Source organism: Poecilia reticulata, chromosome 7 (genome assembly GCF_904066995.2).
Source record: "Poecilia reticulata chromosome 7, P_reticulata-male-v2, whole genome shotgun sequence".
Taxonomy (NCBI): Eukaryota; Metazoa; Chordata; class Actinopteri; order Cyprinodontiformes; family Poeciliidae; genus Poecilia; species Poecilia reticulata.
Window position 1 is genome coordinate 10,366,393 of NC_088836.1, and position 17,568 is coordinate 10,383,960.

General features: G+C 38.4%; 1 protein-coding gene across 1 annotated transcript in view; it reads right to left on the reverse strand.

The window, feature by feature from the left end:
- Positions 1–277: 277 nt before the first annotated feature.
- Positions 278–17,568, reverse strand: part of sema3bl (sema domain, immunoglobulin domain (Ig), short basic domain, secreted, (semaphorin) 3bl) — a 64,879-nt gene continuing 47,588 nt past the window's right edge. Inside the window, exons 6-16 of the mRNA XM_017307989.2 lie at positions 15,964–16,080; positions 15,636–15,778; positions 13,541–13,655; positions 13,304–13,373; positions 12,565–12,709; positions 8,591–8,822; positions 7,967–8,058; positions 7,713–7,754; positions 7,390–7,615; positions 5,000–5,127; positions 278–4,022 (exon numbers count right to left, since the gene is read on the reverse strand). Coding sequence (XP_017163478.1) covers positions 3,516–4,022; positions 5,000–5,127; positions 7,390–7,615; positions 7,713–7,754; positions 7,967–8,058; positions 8,591–8,822; positions 12,565–12,709; positions 13,304–13,373; positions 13,541–13,655; positions 15,636–15,778; positions 15,964–16,080 — 1,817 coding nt within the window. The 3' untranslated portion in view covers positions 278–3,515. The remainder of the gene's footprint in view (positions 4,023–4,999; positions 5,128–7,389; positions 7,616–7,712; positions 7,755–7,966; positions 8,059–8,590; positions 8,823–12,564; positions 12,710–13,303; positions 13,374–13,540; positions 13,656–15,635; positions 15,779–15,963; positions 16,081–17,568) is intronic.

Below are 17,568 nucleotides of genomic sequence, written 5' to 3' on the forward strand. Positions count from 1 at the left end.
GCGGCAAATGTTGACAGGACGGGAATCAAACCTGCGACCACCGTCATGAGGACTAGGGCCTCAATACGTGGGTCGTGCTTTGCCCCTGCGCCACCACAGCATCCCAACGGACTCTTTTATTAATTCTTAGCCTAATGCAGGCGTACATCTTCTTAATTCAGTGCTTCATGTGTTCATATAAAGTTAGAAGAGAAGTTGTGGCTTTTTGTGGTGCCATTGTTTTGTTTTAAACAAAACAATGGTTTCTCTTGAAATCGTTAACAAATGCGGGGTCAGCTTTTGATTTAAAAACAATCAACTTTTAATTGTTTCAAACAGTATACACGTTTGTAGCATGCATGGTAGAAACAGACTTAAATAAAACATAAATACATATTTAATTTTCCTTTTACACCAATTGACCAGCTAACAAAGTTGTTCACAAAGTTCATTTTAATACAAGTTTTAAAAAAAATCTTTATTAAAACTCTGCATTCAGTTTTAAATACAGACTTTTCTACAAACTTCTAACTTTTGAAAAGAACACAAGCTTAAAAGTAAAACATCAAAATGAAGCTGCTTATTGAACTGTAAAAAAATTCACTGTTAAATAAAGATAACATGTTTGTTGAATCTCTGTGCTTAATGGGGTCAAGTGTCACAGCATTAAACAGTGTTTCAAATTAATTTTACAATGAAGTATTACTACACTGAATGAGGCAAACTAACGGGAAGAAAATTAAAATAATTCAAAATACAGTTTACACTGTATTATAACTGCAGCTGAAGGATTTTGTCTGAATGCAAAGAAAACTAGATTTGTTCACGTCAACGACTGCACAACTTGAGTAAAGTTGATTTAGTCAAGTTCTGTTTTAAAGTAGAAAATTCAGTTCAAACGCGTTCACACACTATTTTAATGGTTACAAATTGAGCAGGAATTAGGTTATTTTATGGCAATAAATCTTGGTTAAAAGAATAAAAAGATCAAACGAATACATAAACTAAACTTACTCAATATTTCATTTCAATTTTTCTTTTGTCTTTGTAGTTTAGGAAAACACACCGATCGATATTTAGAGCAAGCCTTAAAGCTATTTTATGCGCTTTCCTGTGCTCTACATACCAGAATACAAAGTGTCAATATAAAGGAATAGCTTGTAGATAATTCAGAATATAAAAATGTAAAAATTTTTGAAGTTTCAAAAAGAGTTGCATCAGATGCTTTCAGTACCTTTTTAAAGAAACCATTTAAAACCTTCCTCTGTTCTTACCTAGCCACTTTTCTCTGTTTCACCTTGGAAAAATAATTCATTCAGTGAAGCCAGAAAGCTAATCAGTATTACGTTTTTTTTCCCTAATAATAAAAGGAACACAATTAGTACAGCATCTTCTTTACATTGACATTAATGTGATATTTTTTGTCTTCATGCCATGGAGTTCTTCAGGGTTTTGTATTCAAGCCAAACCGTTTTCTGAATCAGGATTTTAATATGAAACATACATACTTGTAATTAATATTATTCATGTATTAGTGTGTAATAACACACATCATACCTAAATAATTAAAAGAGATTTTGCATTTTTAGTATTTAATGCACTTCTCCCACATATTGGAACTGAAGTGAACTAAAGATGAAAGAAATACAACATTTCTTAAAGTGAAAGAATTTTTTTTACAAAATACAATTTACTGCTACAGATTTGAGTGTATGACATTTCCATTCCAAATAATTTTTTTGTCACATCAAAGATTTTTTTACTTTCATTTTCAATCCATTTAGTATATTTTCTATCCCTGCTACTCCACTTTTAACATACGCTTACTTTATAGACTTTATAGTGGTGGATCCGAGCTAATTCCAATTAAAATAAGCACAAAAATCATTTTAAAAAATACACAACAAAAAACACAAAGAATTGTTCCAAAAGTAACATTTTGAAAATAGTATTTACACAATAGAAAGCACAAAAACCTTGACAGTTATGTCTCTGAGAAGCTCAACAGAAGAGTGGAAAACAAATGACCTGATGTAAGGAACCATCATTTCAAAGAAAAAGTCCCTTCAAATATCGCCTCGTCATGGACAAGATTAAACTGTTACTGCATAAAATAGCTAAAACAGCAAAAATTGTGAAAACAGATTTTCCAAAAATTCAATTAGAGAGAAAAACTAACAATTTCATTGTGATGAAAAGGGTTCCCAAGCATGCAAGATGATCTGCGACTCTTGTGCCAAAACCCTTAGAGATATATAAATAACATTGCCTCATGTGTAATGCAATAAAGCAACAAAACACAATGTAGCATCCATCTAAACACTGGAGCCGACTGGCAACAACTAAGAGCTCCATGCAGCTGGACAATGAGCTGGTCACCAAACTCCCTTCAATCTGCCCCACAATGGATTTATATAACTGTAGGCCATCAAAGTCAGGTCCAAAGCTGATGATCGCTTCCACAGGAACCAAAAGATATGCAGAACATCTCCGTGCCAGATGGCGCGGTTTGCTCGGTGGGATCCGGTTTTGGCCGCACATCCACGACGTTCACACACTTTTTGGTCTTCCTGCGTCTCTTGGTTTGTTACGGTCTGTAACCAAAACAATTGCCACAGAGAAGTTTCCATCTCTGTGTCGGTCTGTGTTGATCTTTATTTTGTGTTTAAAGAAAAGTTCAGCCCACGGCAGTAAGAATGAAACCGTGTGTCTTTGATCCGTTGAACCGTCAACAGTCGTCTCAGAAAATTTCATCTTTAGATACTTGAGCTTATGCGTTCAGTGTTGTAGCCGAGTGAAATTTCAGATAATCTGAGTTTGTGAAGAATACAGAATATCAAGCATAAAATATATAATGGAACAAACCGCACTCAGGGATTAGGCGCTTGAAGGACGTATGCTAATGTGCGAGTGTGTGCAGGAGAATCTCAGATGTTCTTCCAAATTGCAACGAAAAGCTTGATATCAGCAAAACATTAAGTGTCATAAGAGTCACCAAGGATAAATAGCAAACATGAAACGAAGTCCACGCTAAGCGAAATCACACCTACATGCACATGTTTTATAAATCTCAAGTTTGCAGTTTTTTAGTTTTCTTGGCGTAGAGGGCTGTGATAAAATGTGTCACTGTAACATAAAAACAGAAAGATGCGAGTGAAGAAATTCTTGACAACTCTCACTTGAAAAAACATTCTAGGAATATACTGTAATATACAGTTCAGTATGAAAGTCTCTTGTTACCATGTGCTAATAACACCTCAGTCTTTGCTGACAGAAAAGTTCACATCCTTCAACTATGAACTTTATTAAAATTGCTCACTGTCAAACACTCGAATGAATGAGTTCATCTTTTTTCTTTGTTTTTAAATGAAAACATTCTATTTATTTTATGGCAAGAACAGACAAATCCACCAGATTCTCATAGTCCGATTGATTAGTCAGGTTTTTAATTGGCTCCCAAAACCATCCTGACCTGAACCGAAAACGAAGGATCACATTTTTTCTCTTTGATTTCGAATCCTTCATTTTCTCCGGTGTTACTCTGGCCGTCCTCTGAGATCTCGTGGCGTCCGGTTGCGTTCTCCGGAGCCTTTGCTGCGCGCCTTCCTGGCACTCTCCTGAGCTTGGCGGTATTTCTCCAGCATGCTCTTGTGCTTCCTCCGGAGCTTGTCGTTGCACCACATCCTCTCACAGTACTCCTCGACGTGAGGCAGGTTAGACGGCCCGATGAGCTGCATGATGTCCTTGAACCATGTGCGCGACTGGCCGATTTGACCCCTACTGTAAGGCCCCGTGCTGCAAGGCATCCAGGGCCTGTGGTTCCCTGGAGACCGGTCTTTGAACCCGTCAGAGATGCCCGCAATGTCACGGGCAATGAGCTCATCCACCGTGTCTGCCTGGAGGACCTGGAGGGAGATGCGCGCCAGGGTTTGGCTGAAGCTGTGCTCCCGGGAGCGGCAGATGTACACACCTTCGTCCTGACGGAAGAGATGACGAAACAGCAAACCCTGATCTGTTGACATCACACGATCATCCAGCTTCACCTAAATGGGACAGAGAGAAAATAACCGTTTGTGCATGTTAATCACCATATTTTACAAAGAATATTTTCTGCCTAATGTATGTTAAATTTGAATTTGATCATTGATTTAATTTATATGGCCGATAAAATTCTTTGAAAAGTGTTGTTTTAAAGTAAAACGTCGAAGATTGCAGGCAAAGCCCAACACTTCCTATTTATGCGAGCCGAGAAAATGTTTCATCTTTCATTGAATGAGAACAAAAACAAGAACGTCGGCTGCTTCTCTTTCCTCAGCACAACTCGTAACAACACGATCTCCAGAGTTTCCTTTTTCATGTTTGTTTTCTCCTATTGTCCCTTTCAAGTTTTTCAGATAACAAGTGGAACGCTCCCTGCTGCCCCTATATAATTCACGCTTCCCGTCTCCCACGTTTTCTCATTCTGCCCTTCTGTTTCTCTAGCAGTAACCTGTTGCCAACCCAAACATGCAGTCTTGTCAGCTAGTGGCAGCTAAATGTTTATTTGCAGGGAAACGGAGAGGGGTAGTAATGCTTTAATATGGCGGTGCGGGACATTCACTCGAGCTCAGAGGAGCAGAACCTCAAACGAACGAAAGGTTTCTGTGGGTGTGCTTCCACCCAGCAACATCATTTTCTAAATACAGCTTTAGGAGACTTTACAGCTTTGTGTTTAAGTCACGGTGGCCCGCAGACATTTAAGTGACACTTGATCCGTCGGCAGCATGTGGATGTGGAGGCCGGAGGAGAATTCGCTGTTTATCCAAGCGACGAGGCAACTCAGCATTTTGCTTTGAAATGTAACTGCTTAATTTGAACCACATGCCAAATGGCTGTCAAATGTATCAGCCACATGACTAATCTCACTTTTACAGGCGGTTGTTGAAACCACACAAAGGTTTCACCCCGCTCCAACACTTTTCCTCTTCGTCACCATCGCACGTGCATTTCATTTCGACACCTCTGATGTGTGTCGTCGCACCTCTTCCTTGCGGTCATCGCGCTGGACGAGCCAGGTGACGGAAGCTTGCGGCGAGCGAGGGACACACTCCAGGAAGGTGCTGTTTTTCTCCGTCCCATACACAACTTTGTCCTCAGTCACGTCCAGGTCTTCTCAAAAAAAAAAAAAAAAAAAAAAAAAAAGATTTAGAGAAAATCTAGAATTCAAAAGCATGACAATAAATCATTTATGACCGAGAACTAAACTTCTACAAAAAATTAATTATCATTGGAATTGGTTAAGCCTACGTCACGCAAATATGCTGGTGTTTTAGAAAAAATGCATATTATTTAGACTTAAACATGACAAAATATATGGGAAATACTTAATATTTTAAAAATATTGCAGAATAAAAATTAAATAAAGTGTTATACAAAAAATGTAAGCATTTAATATCTGATTATATGAAATTATTTTGTGACAAATTATATAAACAATTCATTAAAATACTTGACTAAAATAATTACACAGTGATTTATGCATGTATATGAAGTGATTTGATTGTAAGCATCAAGTTCAAATCATGAAAAAGGACAAGATGGTAATGATTGGTTATGAAACAGCTGCAGGAATTTAGAAAAGGATGAATTCACACTAAGCCACTATAACATCTCTCCTTTCACACTTCAACAAAAGTCTTCAGCAAAGACAACTTGTCCACTAAGGTTCACTGAAAGGCTTAGAAAGAGGCGTCTTTCGTCGCTCCACCACCGAACACTCAGGTGTGTGAACAAATTCAGACATGTCTCTATCTGCTAATTCTTAAATCACTGTTATGCCTTCCCATCTGTTTTGAACTCTCTTGTCAAAATTATAAACATTTGCACTTGAATCCATGTATTTTTTAAACTTTTGGCTGTGAAAGGATTTAAAAAGTGGAATGAGTGCTTCTGTCTCTTTCATCCCATCAGCTTTCAATAATTGTTAGTCGTTACAAGCATACATGAAGTAACATCATGTTTGACTTGGTTCAGTCTTTAACTGTAAGTCGTTTCTCTCCACCTTTTCAGCTACAAATCTTTGCTGAAATACTCGCACCTTTTTTTCTTAGCAAAGAAGCAGGGAACACCAGCAGGGGTTGATTTTGAGGGAGTAATCTGGTGTGTTGTGAGGTGTAGAGGGGTGCAATGAAGGATATGGGTGGATGCAGACATTACAGTCACACAGGAATCTAACATTTGCATAGGCGGATAGAAATTTAAATTGTTTAAATTTGTTAAATTGTTTTCCAGAGCACAGGAAGATTAATGCAGCATCTTCTCTGCAACCTTTCGTATCAGAGCCACATTAATCAGAGCGCCGTCATGGAATGAGGTCAATGGTTGGAATACTCCTGTGAGGTATGAGTGGTTTCCCCTCAAATTCCTGTTTACACAAGTTAAATAACACATTCTCAAAGAGTTTATCCTGAGAAATGTGGGCTAAATAAAACAGTCTGTGGTCTTCTTTTTACAAGCAAGTAAACAGTTTAGACTTGAGCCACAGGAACACCGAAGAGATACGAGTCTGTTTAGAACAGGGGTGGCCAACTCCAGGCCTGGAGGGCCGGTCTGCTGCAACATTTAGGTATGTCTCTACTTCAACACACCTGAGTCAAATAATGAGGTCATTAGCAGGACTCTGGAGAACCTGACTGCACTTAGGAGGTGATTCAACTGTTGGATTCAAGTGTGCTGGACCAGGGAGACATTAAGAGCTGCAGGACACCGGGCCTCCAGGACCTGGATTGCCCACCCCTGGTTTAGAACCATCTAAACAACACATGGATTGATTGAATGTGGCCTCTAGGCTTTTGTAAGAATTAGTCATTGATGTAGAAACTCTTTTCCCAAACAAGTGTTTAATCACAATTATCATAAAATTACCTATCATTTTCAGTTCAGCTTGTTCCATTTTAAAAACAATTACTAAGATGAGACACATTTTGACCAGTTCATCCAAAACTATTCATAACCTCAGGAGATTTTAAATTATATTATTAAAACAGACACTTTGTTTCTGGTATTTCTCTGGTAATCGAGATAAAAAAATACACAAACATTACTTATAGCCTTCTCAGTAATCAAAAGAAATGTATTTAATGGCTTTACAGCTGTCAAACTCTTCTTACCTTTGCTAACCGGCTTTGTGAATGTTTATACTGATATTTTACAATTCATCTTCAATGTGCTCCAAGCCTCTCAGGCTGGAGTGCCTGCAGTTTCTCTCCATAGATTCTCTGACAGATTCAATTTGGAAGTTTTTGTTTTGATTAAAACTAGGAGAAACACAATGGGCATTTAAAAGACTACTAATAAATAAATCATTTTTGGTATGAACTGCATCTGTGTCCACTAACAAAAGCATTGGACAGAAGAGGAATGCCCATTTACCGCCAACGTTCTGATCCACACACTGCAGCACGGCGTTCCCATGTTTGACGTCTTGCCTGCGGAAGCGACGTTTGCTGTTTGGAACGAATCGCGCACAGGAGGATCCATCCCAGGCACAGTAAGGATCTCTGGCAAGGCAGCACTCAGCACAGGCTTTCCCATACGTCTCGCAGCGATGCAGCTTCACCTGCGCCACACCTGCTGCAGAGCCCACATACAAGGCTTGCTGTGTGGAGGCGAGAGATAAAGAATGAGGGGGAAAACACAATATGAGAACAGCTTCTGGAAGTCAACAGAGGTAAGAGATCAGTGCATCAACTCACCCTTTTCACAGATATATCCAGTGAAGTGATTGGGATTGGTATCTGAAAAAAAAATTATTGATTTGCAATGAAATTTGGTGGAAGCAAAGGAACAATGTTAAAACATCTCATGAACAGCTGGTTTCATACAGCATTCATGACATTATAACTTAACATAAACATTTGGAAACCTGGATACTTTGAATACAAACCAAAGGAAGGTGCGAACTATCTAAACGTAGAATCATTTGCATAGTCGTAGAAGTAAAGCTTACTTTAAAGACTTGTAGCTCCTCCAGTGTGACCTCCTCCGCCTCCAGACTGTTTCCACGTTGTAGGGAAATTACCTTCAAAACCGTTCCAACGTCTTCAAGAAAAACAGAAATACATTAATTTGTTACTGGAGACAACAGAGGAACATCCAATAGTTTTACCCCATATATGGTCAATATCTGATTTTTTAATGCAGAATAGGTTCACTTTCATATCTGACACATCGAACCCATTAAATTACCCTTGTTGGAGCTAGTAATAATTTCACTTAGAAACTTTTGAATTGCATCTCTTTCTGAGCAACACTCTCTTTAGTCAATTCAGGCCAGTTGACTCTTCACACCGACATCTGATATCATCACACTTAAATTCTAACACTAAAAAATCATGCAAATGCATCAGATCTTAGCAAAACAAAAAATTATCTTAAGAATCTGTAGTGAGATGATAAAGATGTCTGATCCTGTGTGCTGCCTGCAGGTACAAGTAAACCTTTTAAAATGAAACAGATACACAGCATAACTCGACTGAACAAGTAAAATCTGATGTCTGAAAACCAAACGTGCAATAAATAACCATATGCAAGTTCTGCATTTTGAAAAAGGCATTAGATCACTCGAGCCTACCTGTACCAATAAACATGACATCATACTGCCCGTCCTCTGCCTCCACTCTGTCAACCACAATTTGTTTCAGCTTGTAAGGAATGTTGGCCTTCACCAGCACAGGCTGGCGAAGTGCTGGGAGCACCGGGCGCCACATCAGAGGGTGGCTGCGGGCGAACTGCAGCACAGAGTCAGGGAAGTCCTTTGTGCTGCCAAACTCTTTGCCGGGCTGGTTGGTGATTTTACTTGGGCACTGGCAAGACGGGAAGAAGGGCGTTGAGCAAAAAATAGATAAAAGTGATCATGTTGTTCAGCTTTTACTAGCTGACACATGCTAAAGCATGCTGCAAGTGAGAAAGAAGTGGACATGTCAAAGTAAAACCAACAGATGGAAGAGATTACCATGTTCTACTCTAATTACAAATTCCCACCATTTTACACCACACTGTAAGTGTTTTCCAAACAAACTGTAGCCTAATTATGGTCTTAAATTCGACTCAAAGAACCCTCATTAGGAGTTTTATTTCACTGAAAAACTGGATGAAAGTTCATGACCACTATTATGGCATCAAGAGCTTTGTAGAAACTCCAGCTTATGCCACTGTAGGGATAGGAAATCTAATGAACAAAGCATTTGGCAAAGATACCGTATCACTGAAATAATCAGGAAGGCTGAAAACGGTCCAAAAGTCAGCATTTACGCAAGCTGTTGGAGTTCTAGGTTCACTCATACTGCAGATCTGGATTTCTGATGGGAGCAGCCAAAGCCTTTGTCATGCACTGCTACATTTTCATTAATCTTCCAGACAACTGGTTTGCATTATGCTTAGAATTAAAGGGTAATAACACTGGAATCCTGGCAGATAACTGGCTATATTTATTCTGCAGGTGGCAAAACCCATCAAACGTGATGCCTCATTTGTCTTTTCTAAAGTTTCCATAATTTCACTCGTTCAAGGAGAGCTACCTTTCCAAAAGCATTATGCTTTCCCACATTATTTTGTATTTCAGTCAAGCTTTACAGTCATTTCAATGAGTTGGTTTATTATCATAGCAGTTTGTCAATTTCACATCAGAATGTTCTGAATGTAAAAGGACATGAGGAATGCTGCGACACGGCTCTCTACGGACGGGTTGTGCACCTTAAAATGCATCATGTCGACATGCAACTAAAAAAGATCAATTTCTGCCGTCTGGCCTTGTAAACACATCTGACAAGAAGAGGCTTGAAAAATGATCTCTAAAAGCTGCTTGGAGTAGAGGTCACTAAGCAGGCATAACGCTTCTGGGTTATCTCACCAAAAATAATATTTTTGGTACACATCTGACCCAAAAAGAAAAAAGATGGAATAAGAAAATTGCACTCATTATTTTTAAATGTGTATTTCCCAGCATAAAATTTACTTCAGTACAAGTCCACTCGACAGCGAGACAATATTTTGTCTTGTGAGTGACATCTGGACAAATGAGAGTCAGACTGGTGTTTTGGAAATTTGGTTTATAAGTCAGAAATAATGCTGTCTGAATCCAAATCCTTATAAGTGACGGCCTGGGAGTTTAGTTGATTTTAAATAAACCCTTAAATGTGATTTTATGTTTTTAAGTGAATCACCCATCAAACCCGACAGCTGTACATAGATTCAGGTCACGACAATGAAGGACTTTGGGGGAAGCAGGTTACAGTTTATGGTTGAGAAGTTTCTACATCTAAAGCTCTAGCAGGTGTGCAGTAAAATCTATCCCAGCATATTGTCAACTAACGGATGAGCTCTGACACATCTTTAAACAATGTGCTATAAGCTAAAAAGCAGATGTAAATGTCTCAGGAGGAAAAACGCCCTTAACTGCACTGGAATTTACATTTTTAGGAGGGGCATAAAATGTATCTTCTGCTTTTTATAAGCCTCAGAGAAAAGAGTTGCGCATCTTATTTTATCTTAGTGAGATAAAATACTAACTTAGGCATACGTAATTGTTCTCTAGGTTTAGATTTTTAAGATTGATTGAAAATGTTAGATAAATATTTGAAACCCAGGTTTCAAAGATGTCAAACCTTGGATAAGAAACAACAAATCTCTTTCTACCTCCTGCACCTCCTCACTATTTTACTCTGATTAACCGTTTTTTTTTTCTTTCAATGTCTTCCTTCAGGTTTTTCCTCTTCGTTTGAAGCCAAGACATTCCTGTTAATCAGGGAGTCGGTGGAGGGAAACCACAGAGGTGTCTCCTCCGTTCTCACATTATTCATCTTCCTCCTCCATGCTCTCTCATTCACTCAGGTAATGGAGCAGAATAGCCCGTGCGACATCGCTTTACGTATGCATGCCCTGTGTACATGCATGCGTGTGTGTAACAAGGCTGAGTTACAGCGATGTGGTTGAGCGCTCCACTCAGAGTCAGGATGTAATCCAGGATAGGGGGTCTGTGCCGTGTACAGTCAAAAACAGCTGCACTTCCACTTACAGTAGTTTACTTTAGCAATATGGAAACTTTCCTCACCTCATATATAATGTTTTTTATACCCCTTTCCATCCCATAATATTTTTCTTCCTTAGTTTTTGTGCATCCTGGGGACCTAATCAGAGTTTTAGGCTACTTACGCGCAACTGAAAAACAGCTTTGTGTGCCTTGCACACGACTGTAGATTCATCAAAATCTGTCAGCATTTAGTTGCAGCAGTGGTGGTGAAGCTTAAGGCGGATATTTGAATAGACAGGCTACCTGAACCAACTTAGATTTGTTTAACATTCCACCAGGAAAAACTGGTGTATTTATAACTTTGTTGTCATCCAGTTTAAGATACAAAGATTGTATTCAAAAACCTAATCTCACAGTTTAGAAGCCAAATGTAGTGAAATTGTCAGTTTTTGACATTTTTGAGCATGTGCGCATTTATCTGTGAACTTACTGGCAGTAGCTAAGAAAAAACAGTCAATGATTGACTAAAATGTATGTTGTGATGTAGCAGATGAAAGATATAAATAACTGTATTTTAAAAATGCCTTAATTGCAGGAATTCAGATTTTTAATCCGAGTCTGGAAAAAAAAACTGCAAAACAGCCGAAACAGAGTGTCTTCAAATCTAGACTAAAGCCAACCTGTTCAGAGCTGCTTTTGAATCGCAATTAATGAAACGGTGATCAACAATATCTGATGTGTAATAACAGCAAAATGCAATGTTTCAATTGTTGACTGTGTGTTCTGTGATTTAGTAGTTTTGTGATGTGAAGCACTTTAAAATGCCTTGTTGCTGAAATGTGCTATACAAATAAAATTTGATTTGATTTGAATGTTTGTTTAATGAAGCAAACATATTTCTATACTCACTTTTGTGTCACTAATTTTTCCATAATTAGTGACACAAACATCAAACCTTCAGACTCTCTCCACTACACAATAACCGTGTTCATCTCTCATTTTGCATCTACAAAAGACTTACAGCTGACTCTGTCTTGCATTGGAAACTAGTAATAATGCAGTAAAAATGTTTAATGAATTAGAAAACCACAGAACAATCTCTGCTGTATAAAACTTAATGCATTAATATGCAATGTTCCATGCACAAACAACCTTTGAACCTGAAGCTTGGAAAGGCTTTTACAAGCTTTTAACTCGGATTTATGGGCATCGAGGTGCTTTCAGTTTGTTGGATCACTGCTTTGCTTTAAAACGAGTTCCAACTTTCCTCTTGATTATCAAACAAAACATCACAGTGTTTATAGTGATTGAACTGAGCAGTTTCTCACCAATTTGAATCCCCGCCTTTGTACACACAGTTAATAAACGTGAATCTGTAAATATTTAGATTACTGAAATGTCATCTAGATATAGAGATATGCTGCGCCCTAATGTTGCAAAACACTTTACACTTTAAACAGGTCAACTGTTATGTAGATATGCTTTAGTTGGGACTATAAACACTTGAAAAAGTAAAGTTTACTAAATATGAGCAACTCTTTAGTTACAAGAAATATGGCTGGTGATCTGTCACTTACAACTCCTGGTCTTGGATAAGGCATCCTGCCTTCATAGGGGCCCGTCTGATAGTTAGGGCCCTCTTTGTGAGCAAAGGGCCCGTTGAAAGCTTCTCTGATGTCAGCCATGCGGTAAACACATACAGCAAAACCCTGGAAAACGTTACTGTAGAGAGAGAAAAACAATTACATAGATTATGTGTATCATGTCGTGTGGTTACACTCTAAAATCAAATCTACACCCGTTTATAATGGTAAGATGATAAACCAACAAATATATGGAAAATATATAGTCTGACATAATGTAAGGAGAAATCAAACCTATAAACAGCTGAACTCGAGTCATGGCAGTCATACTTATTTAAGATGTTCAAAATGATCTACAACTTGGTCTGGACAGAGTTATTGACTCGTACAATAAATCACACATAGCAGTTTTGTCCAGCTCCAGTTCTCAAAGGGAGGCACCCTGCAGAGCTCAGATGTGTTTTTACTCCAGCTCAGCTGATTCAAGGCTGAGCTGCTTCCCCAGCATGTCGCCTCGAGCTGCAGAGGTTCGTTAATGACCCATTTATTTAACTCAGCTGTGCTGAATCAGGGCAACATCAAAGACATGCAGGACAGCGCAAAATGAGGACCGACTTTGGACATAAGAGTCACAATCAGGGTTAAACATTGTCTAGTTTTCATCCACACCATCTGAGTGACCTAATGTCATTCAGCTGAGGATAAAAACACATTTTGCTGCAGATGCGTTTACCTGATAGTGCTGAAAATCGCATAGATGTCCGGGTTTCTCTCATCCTTGGTCCGCAGCAGGAAAACATCCTCTGATTTAAATTAGAAAAACAATATGTGTAATGTGAGTTTTGATTAGAAAGCTAAATATTTAGTTTGTTAAGAAAGCGGTGGGGGTTAATGACGGTTCCAATGAAAGTTTCTAAATGTATCAATGGAACTTTTTGGTGCCTCTTATTTATCTGTGCCTTTTTCTCACCAAGCTGGTTGAAATGTGTGTCGATGCCATGAGGTCCAGGAACAGAACAGACCAGCCTGGCTTTTATGAACGTGCTCCACTTATTGACTAGAACTCGTTGTCCTCCAACATCGTTCTGGTGGGAAATGCAAACAAACAACCAAATTAACACAGCTGGGCATTTATTTCCAACAGACATTATTCATGCTTTTGGTTTTAATTAAAGACCAACATGTTAGATTAAAGAATGACACATATGGACGCCATCTATAATGTAATGTAAGGTGGGGTTTTATCGTCTGAAGAACCCCAATTTTAAAGATGGAGATCCTGATCAATCTCATGCACATGGTTTGATTAATGAGATTTTACAAAAAGTCAAACAAATTCTGTATCCTCAAACAAGCTAAACAAAATTTTCATCGATAAGTGCTGGAATGGAAGGAAAATAATCCAGAAATGAACAATTTCCAGATTACAAGCCGCTACTTTTTTCACATACTTGACTTAAAACAATGATGGGCCCAATGCAAGAACTTTCACCCGCGGGTTTCTAGAAGCTGGAGTGCGTGATGAAGAGCTCGAGCTCGAGTGCAACATTGTCTCGAGATGAAAGAGACATCGACACCAACAACAAAAGACAGACTGATGAACCGTGTGACCAAGTAATTCTGAGGTTCTTCAGTTCAGACTCAGAAAATGACTAAATTTGCGGTTCTACGGCCTGAACTTCAAAAGGTTTGCATATATGAAAACAGATGCAACTTGATTTTCGTCATACACATCGAAAAACAGCGTGCAAACAGGAAAATAGACTAGCAGGCGCAACAAATGCCTTTATGAACATGCAAAACATATGCTGATCATCACAAAACAGAAAATAATGGGAGAAGGAGAGGCGAATGACCAAACACCCACAATGCAATTTAAACCTGAACCAGATAAATGCTAAATGGTGTTTTGGCATCTAAATGCACCAGGCTTTATTCACAATAGAAACACTGATGTATATGTAGAAATTTCCCTAGAAAGGTGCAGAACTTGAACTTTCATCTGTGCTAAACATAAGAAAACAACACAGTAGTGTATTCAGTTTTGTTTCCCTGACACACATGCAATACAGATCATTTTGTCACAATCAGAATAATGGAAGGTGTTCATGTTTACATCCACGCCGTTTGGATCATCAGTCTGCTTACACCACCGTCTCATTCGGATTACAAATTCATTCCTACCAAGCTGAAACTGATCAGAATATTTCGATTGGGGCATTTAAATTACGCATTTTTATTCCGATTGGTCATTTTTTGCTGATTATTGTACCTACGTTCATGTAAACGTACCAACTGCGTAGAAGCTCCATATTAAAGCTGCATATTGGATGCTCTTCATTTTAAAGCTTAAATGAATTTACTGTGCTGTCGTCCCATAAATCCAAAAATTTACAAGAGGAAAGGAAAGAGAGGAAGATGCAGAGATAAAAGTCTTCAAAGGAAGTTAAAACTATAATATTATGAATATATATATATTTTTAATTTTCTTCTGACACAATATACCTCTCTGCAGACCAGCAGCTGTGTGCATAAGTGAATAAAAAAAGTATGGCTATATGTATACTTTAGCCATATTGCTTTGACTTCTCAAGGCACATATGGTTTTGTAAGACAAATCAATGCGTGAAAGAATGCTGCAAGGCTTGGAATGCGTTCCGAGTCTCTGGTTGGGAAATTTGACAGCTGCATGTAGTTTGGGAGACGAAAACATTTATCTTAGTCTGAATATAATGACACTTTCACACTCCTGTAGGGAAATGTAAATACTTTAGGATAAATTTGTCCTTTCAACACAAAGGTTTTCAAGTGTCATAATAAAAAGACTTAAGTATTAAGCACATTATCCCCTGTCCTGTAAGGTTATTTATGAAGTAAATAGCGTGGTCGGGATTTTAGATCTAATCACTGGCTCTTCAGCTCTGCTGAGGTTTTCACTGGTAAATCCCAGAAGGACTCAACTCCTGGAAGAGAAAGCAAACTCACAGCAAAGCTCCACTGAAGCTCAGAGCTGGAAACATAATCATTTACTGTCTCAATAATAAGACGCGATTATGATGTCTCACCACACACACTCGTCCAACTCGTGTGTGGATGGCCTCCTCCTTGTCCCCTCCCTCCGACGCCTTCTCAGTGAAAAAGAAATACACTTTGTCATCGTCCCTGTCATCGTTATCCGGGATGAGGTGGGCGGCGATGAACCGAGGGTCTGGAAGGAGTAAACGGGAGGTTGAGCAAAGTCACAACCTCAAAGGAGAATCCTAATTTGACTTTCTACTGATGTCCATCACTACATTTAGCTGTTTTCAGTATCAGAGACGCATTTCCATCGTCTTGCTCCTAGATCAGACCATTTGTGCAAGCTTTCAAAATAAATAAGTGAAATTCTTTTACCATGAAGAAGCTTCTGGTCAGTCTCTGTTCTCATGGTGGTGCGACCTCCCATGCTCCTGAAGATCACAGAGTCTCTTCCAAGAAAATCTGCGGTCAGTCCGGTATATAACTCACCACCTGCAGGCAGGCAGAGTCAGAGGTGGAGAGAGAAAGAAAAACATTTAAACAGTCAATTTAATTTCTTTGTGTCTGAAAACCAAAACAATAATAGTTTTGATATGAATCAAGTCACGGATGACGGGAAGATTGTGCCCGGTGCAGTCGACCAGGACGTGTTGACTGCACAGACCGTCACAACACCTCCAGAGGGTTTTTGAGCCCTGACAAATAAACACGTCTGATGCAGGACATCAGTAACAAAAACAGCATCTCTCCTTCCAGTGAAAAGCCAAAAGTCAAGTAAACATGGGTGAGGTCCTTGGAAGTAAACGACAGAGGAAAAGAGATGGATAATGTGGGAAAACTTAGACTTGCATTTTTTTAAAGCATTCCTGGCCAATATAAAGTAGGCTATTGAGGTTACAGTCACTTAAAGAAACATGCAGTTGCAGACCTTTGCACATTAGTGTGACAATGCAGGTCAGAATAGTGGAAGAAATTATAAAGGCATCACCAAAATTTATGTGTTTTCCAATTACATATTTCAGTCATAAACCATCATCTTCTGCTGCGGTGAAATTAAGGCACACTGGATTCATGACAGAGGAACTTCACAGTACTGTTGTACTGTATTGTTTTATGGATTAATGTTGTCGTTTGTCTTACTCGGGTCCGTCATCGCTCTTCAGCAGTTCTCTTGTTCCTTGATTTCTGACATTGTGATTAATATAAGAAGGCTTAGCCACAAGCCTGAACACAATTGACTGAAAATATGAGAGCAATTATTTTGAGCAAGTCTGTGTACAACTCTCTCTGACCTGTGAACATAAACACATTAAATAATTATGCCATTAGCAAATCTTACTAAACTGTAAAAAAAAAAAAAAAAAGAGAAAAAAAACCCACATTTTAGATACTGAATTGTCATCACAGAGTTTTTCTCAAGAACTCCATGTGTTCTGAAATCTCAGCTGTTTCTAATTTTTTTTTTTCCGCGGATAATGTTGAAACTGAATCTGGCCCACAGATTGCTTTTGTACAACATGGTAAAAAAAACCCATTATTTTCTTTGGCAGTACTAATGCTATCAGAAACACACCCAGTCTTCTTAAAATCACTGAGACAAATACAATGTCTTCACATAGCTTTGTTCTGTGATGTTATCTCTTTAGCAAATATAGAAAGATAGACAAACTAATTAGTGCTGACCAAACCATTGTTTCTTTTGAGAAAGGATCAAGAAATGCATCAGCTAATAACTGATACAAATGAGTTTAACACAGTTTAGCTACGTTATCAGAGAAAGAAAAAAATTTGGAAGAATTATACTTTGAATGCAAGCCATTTAAGTTATTAGTGGAACTGATTGCAATTGTTGAAAATCATAAAGAAATCAATTTTCCAAGATAAAAAAATGGAACAAGAAATTAATTTTATTGAACACAACTTTGCTAGGAGGGCAAAAAAAAAAAAAAAAAAATCCACTGCGTCTGTTTTTGAGTAATC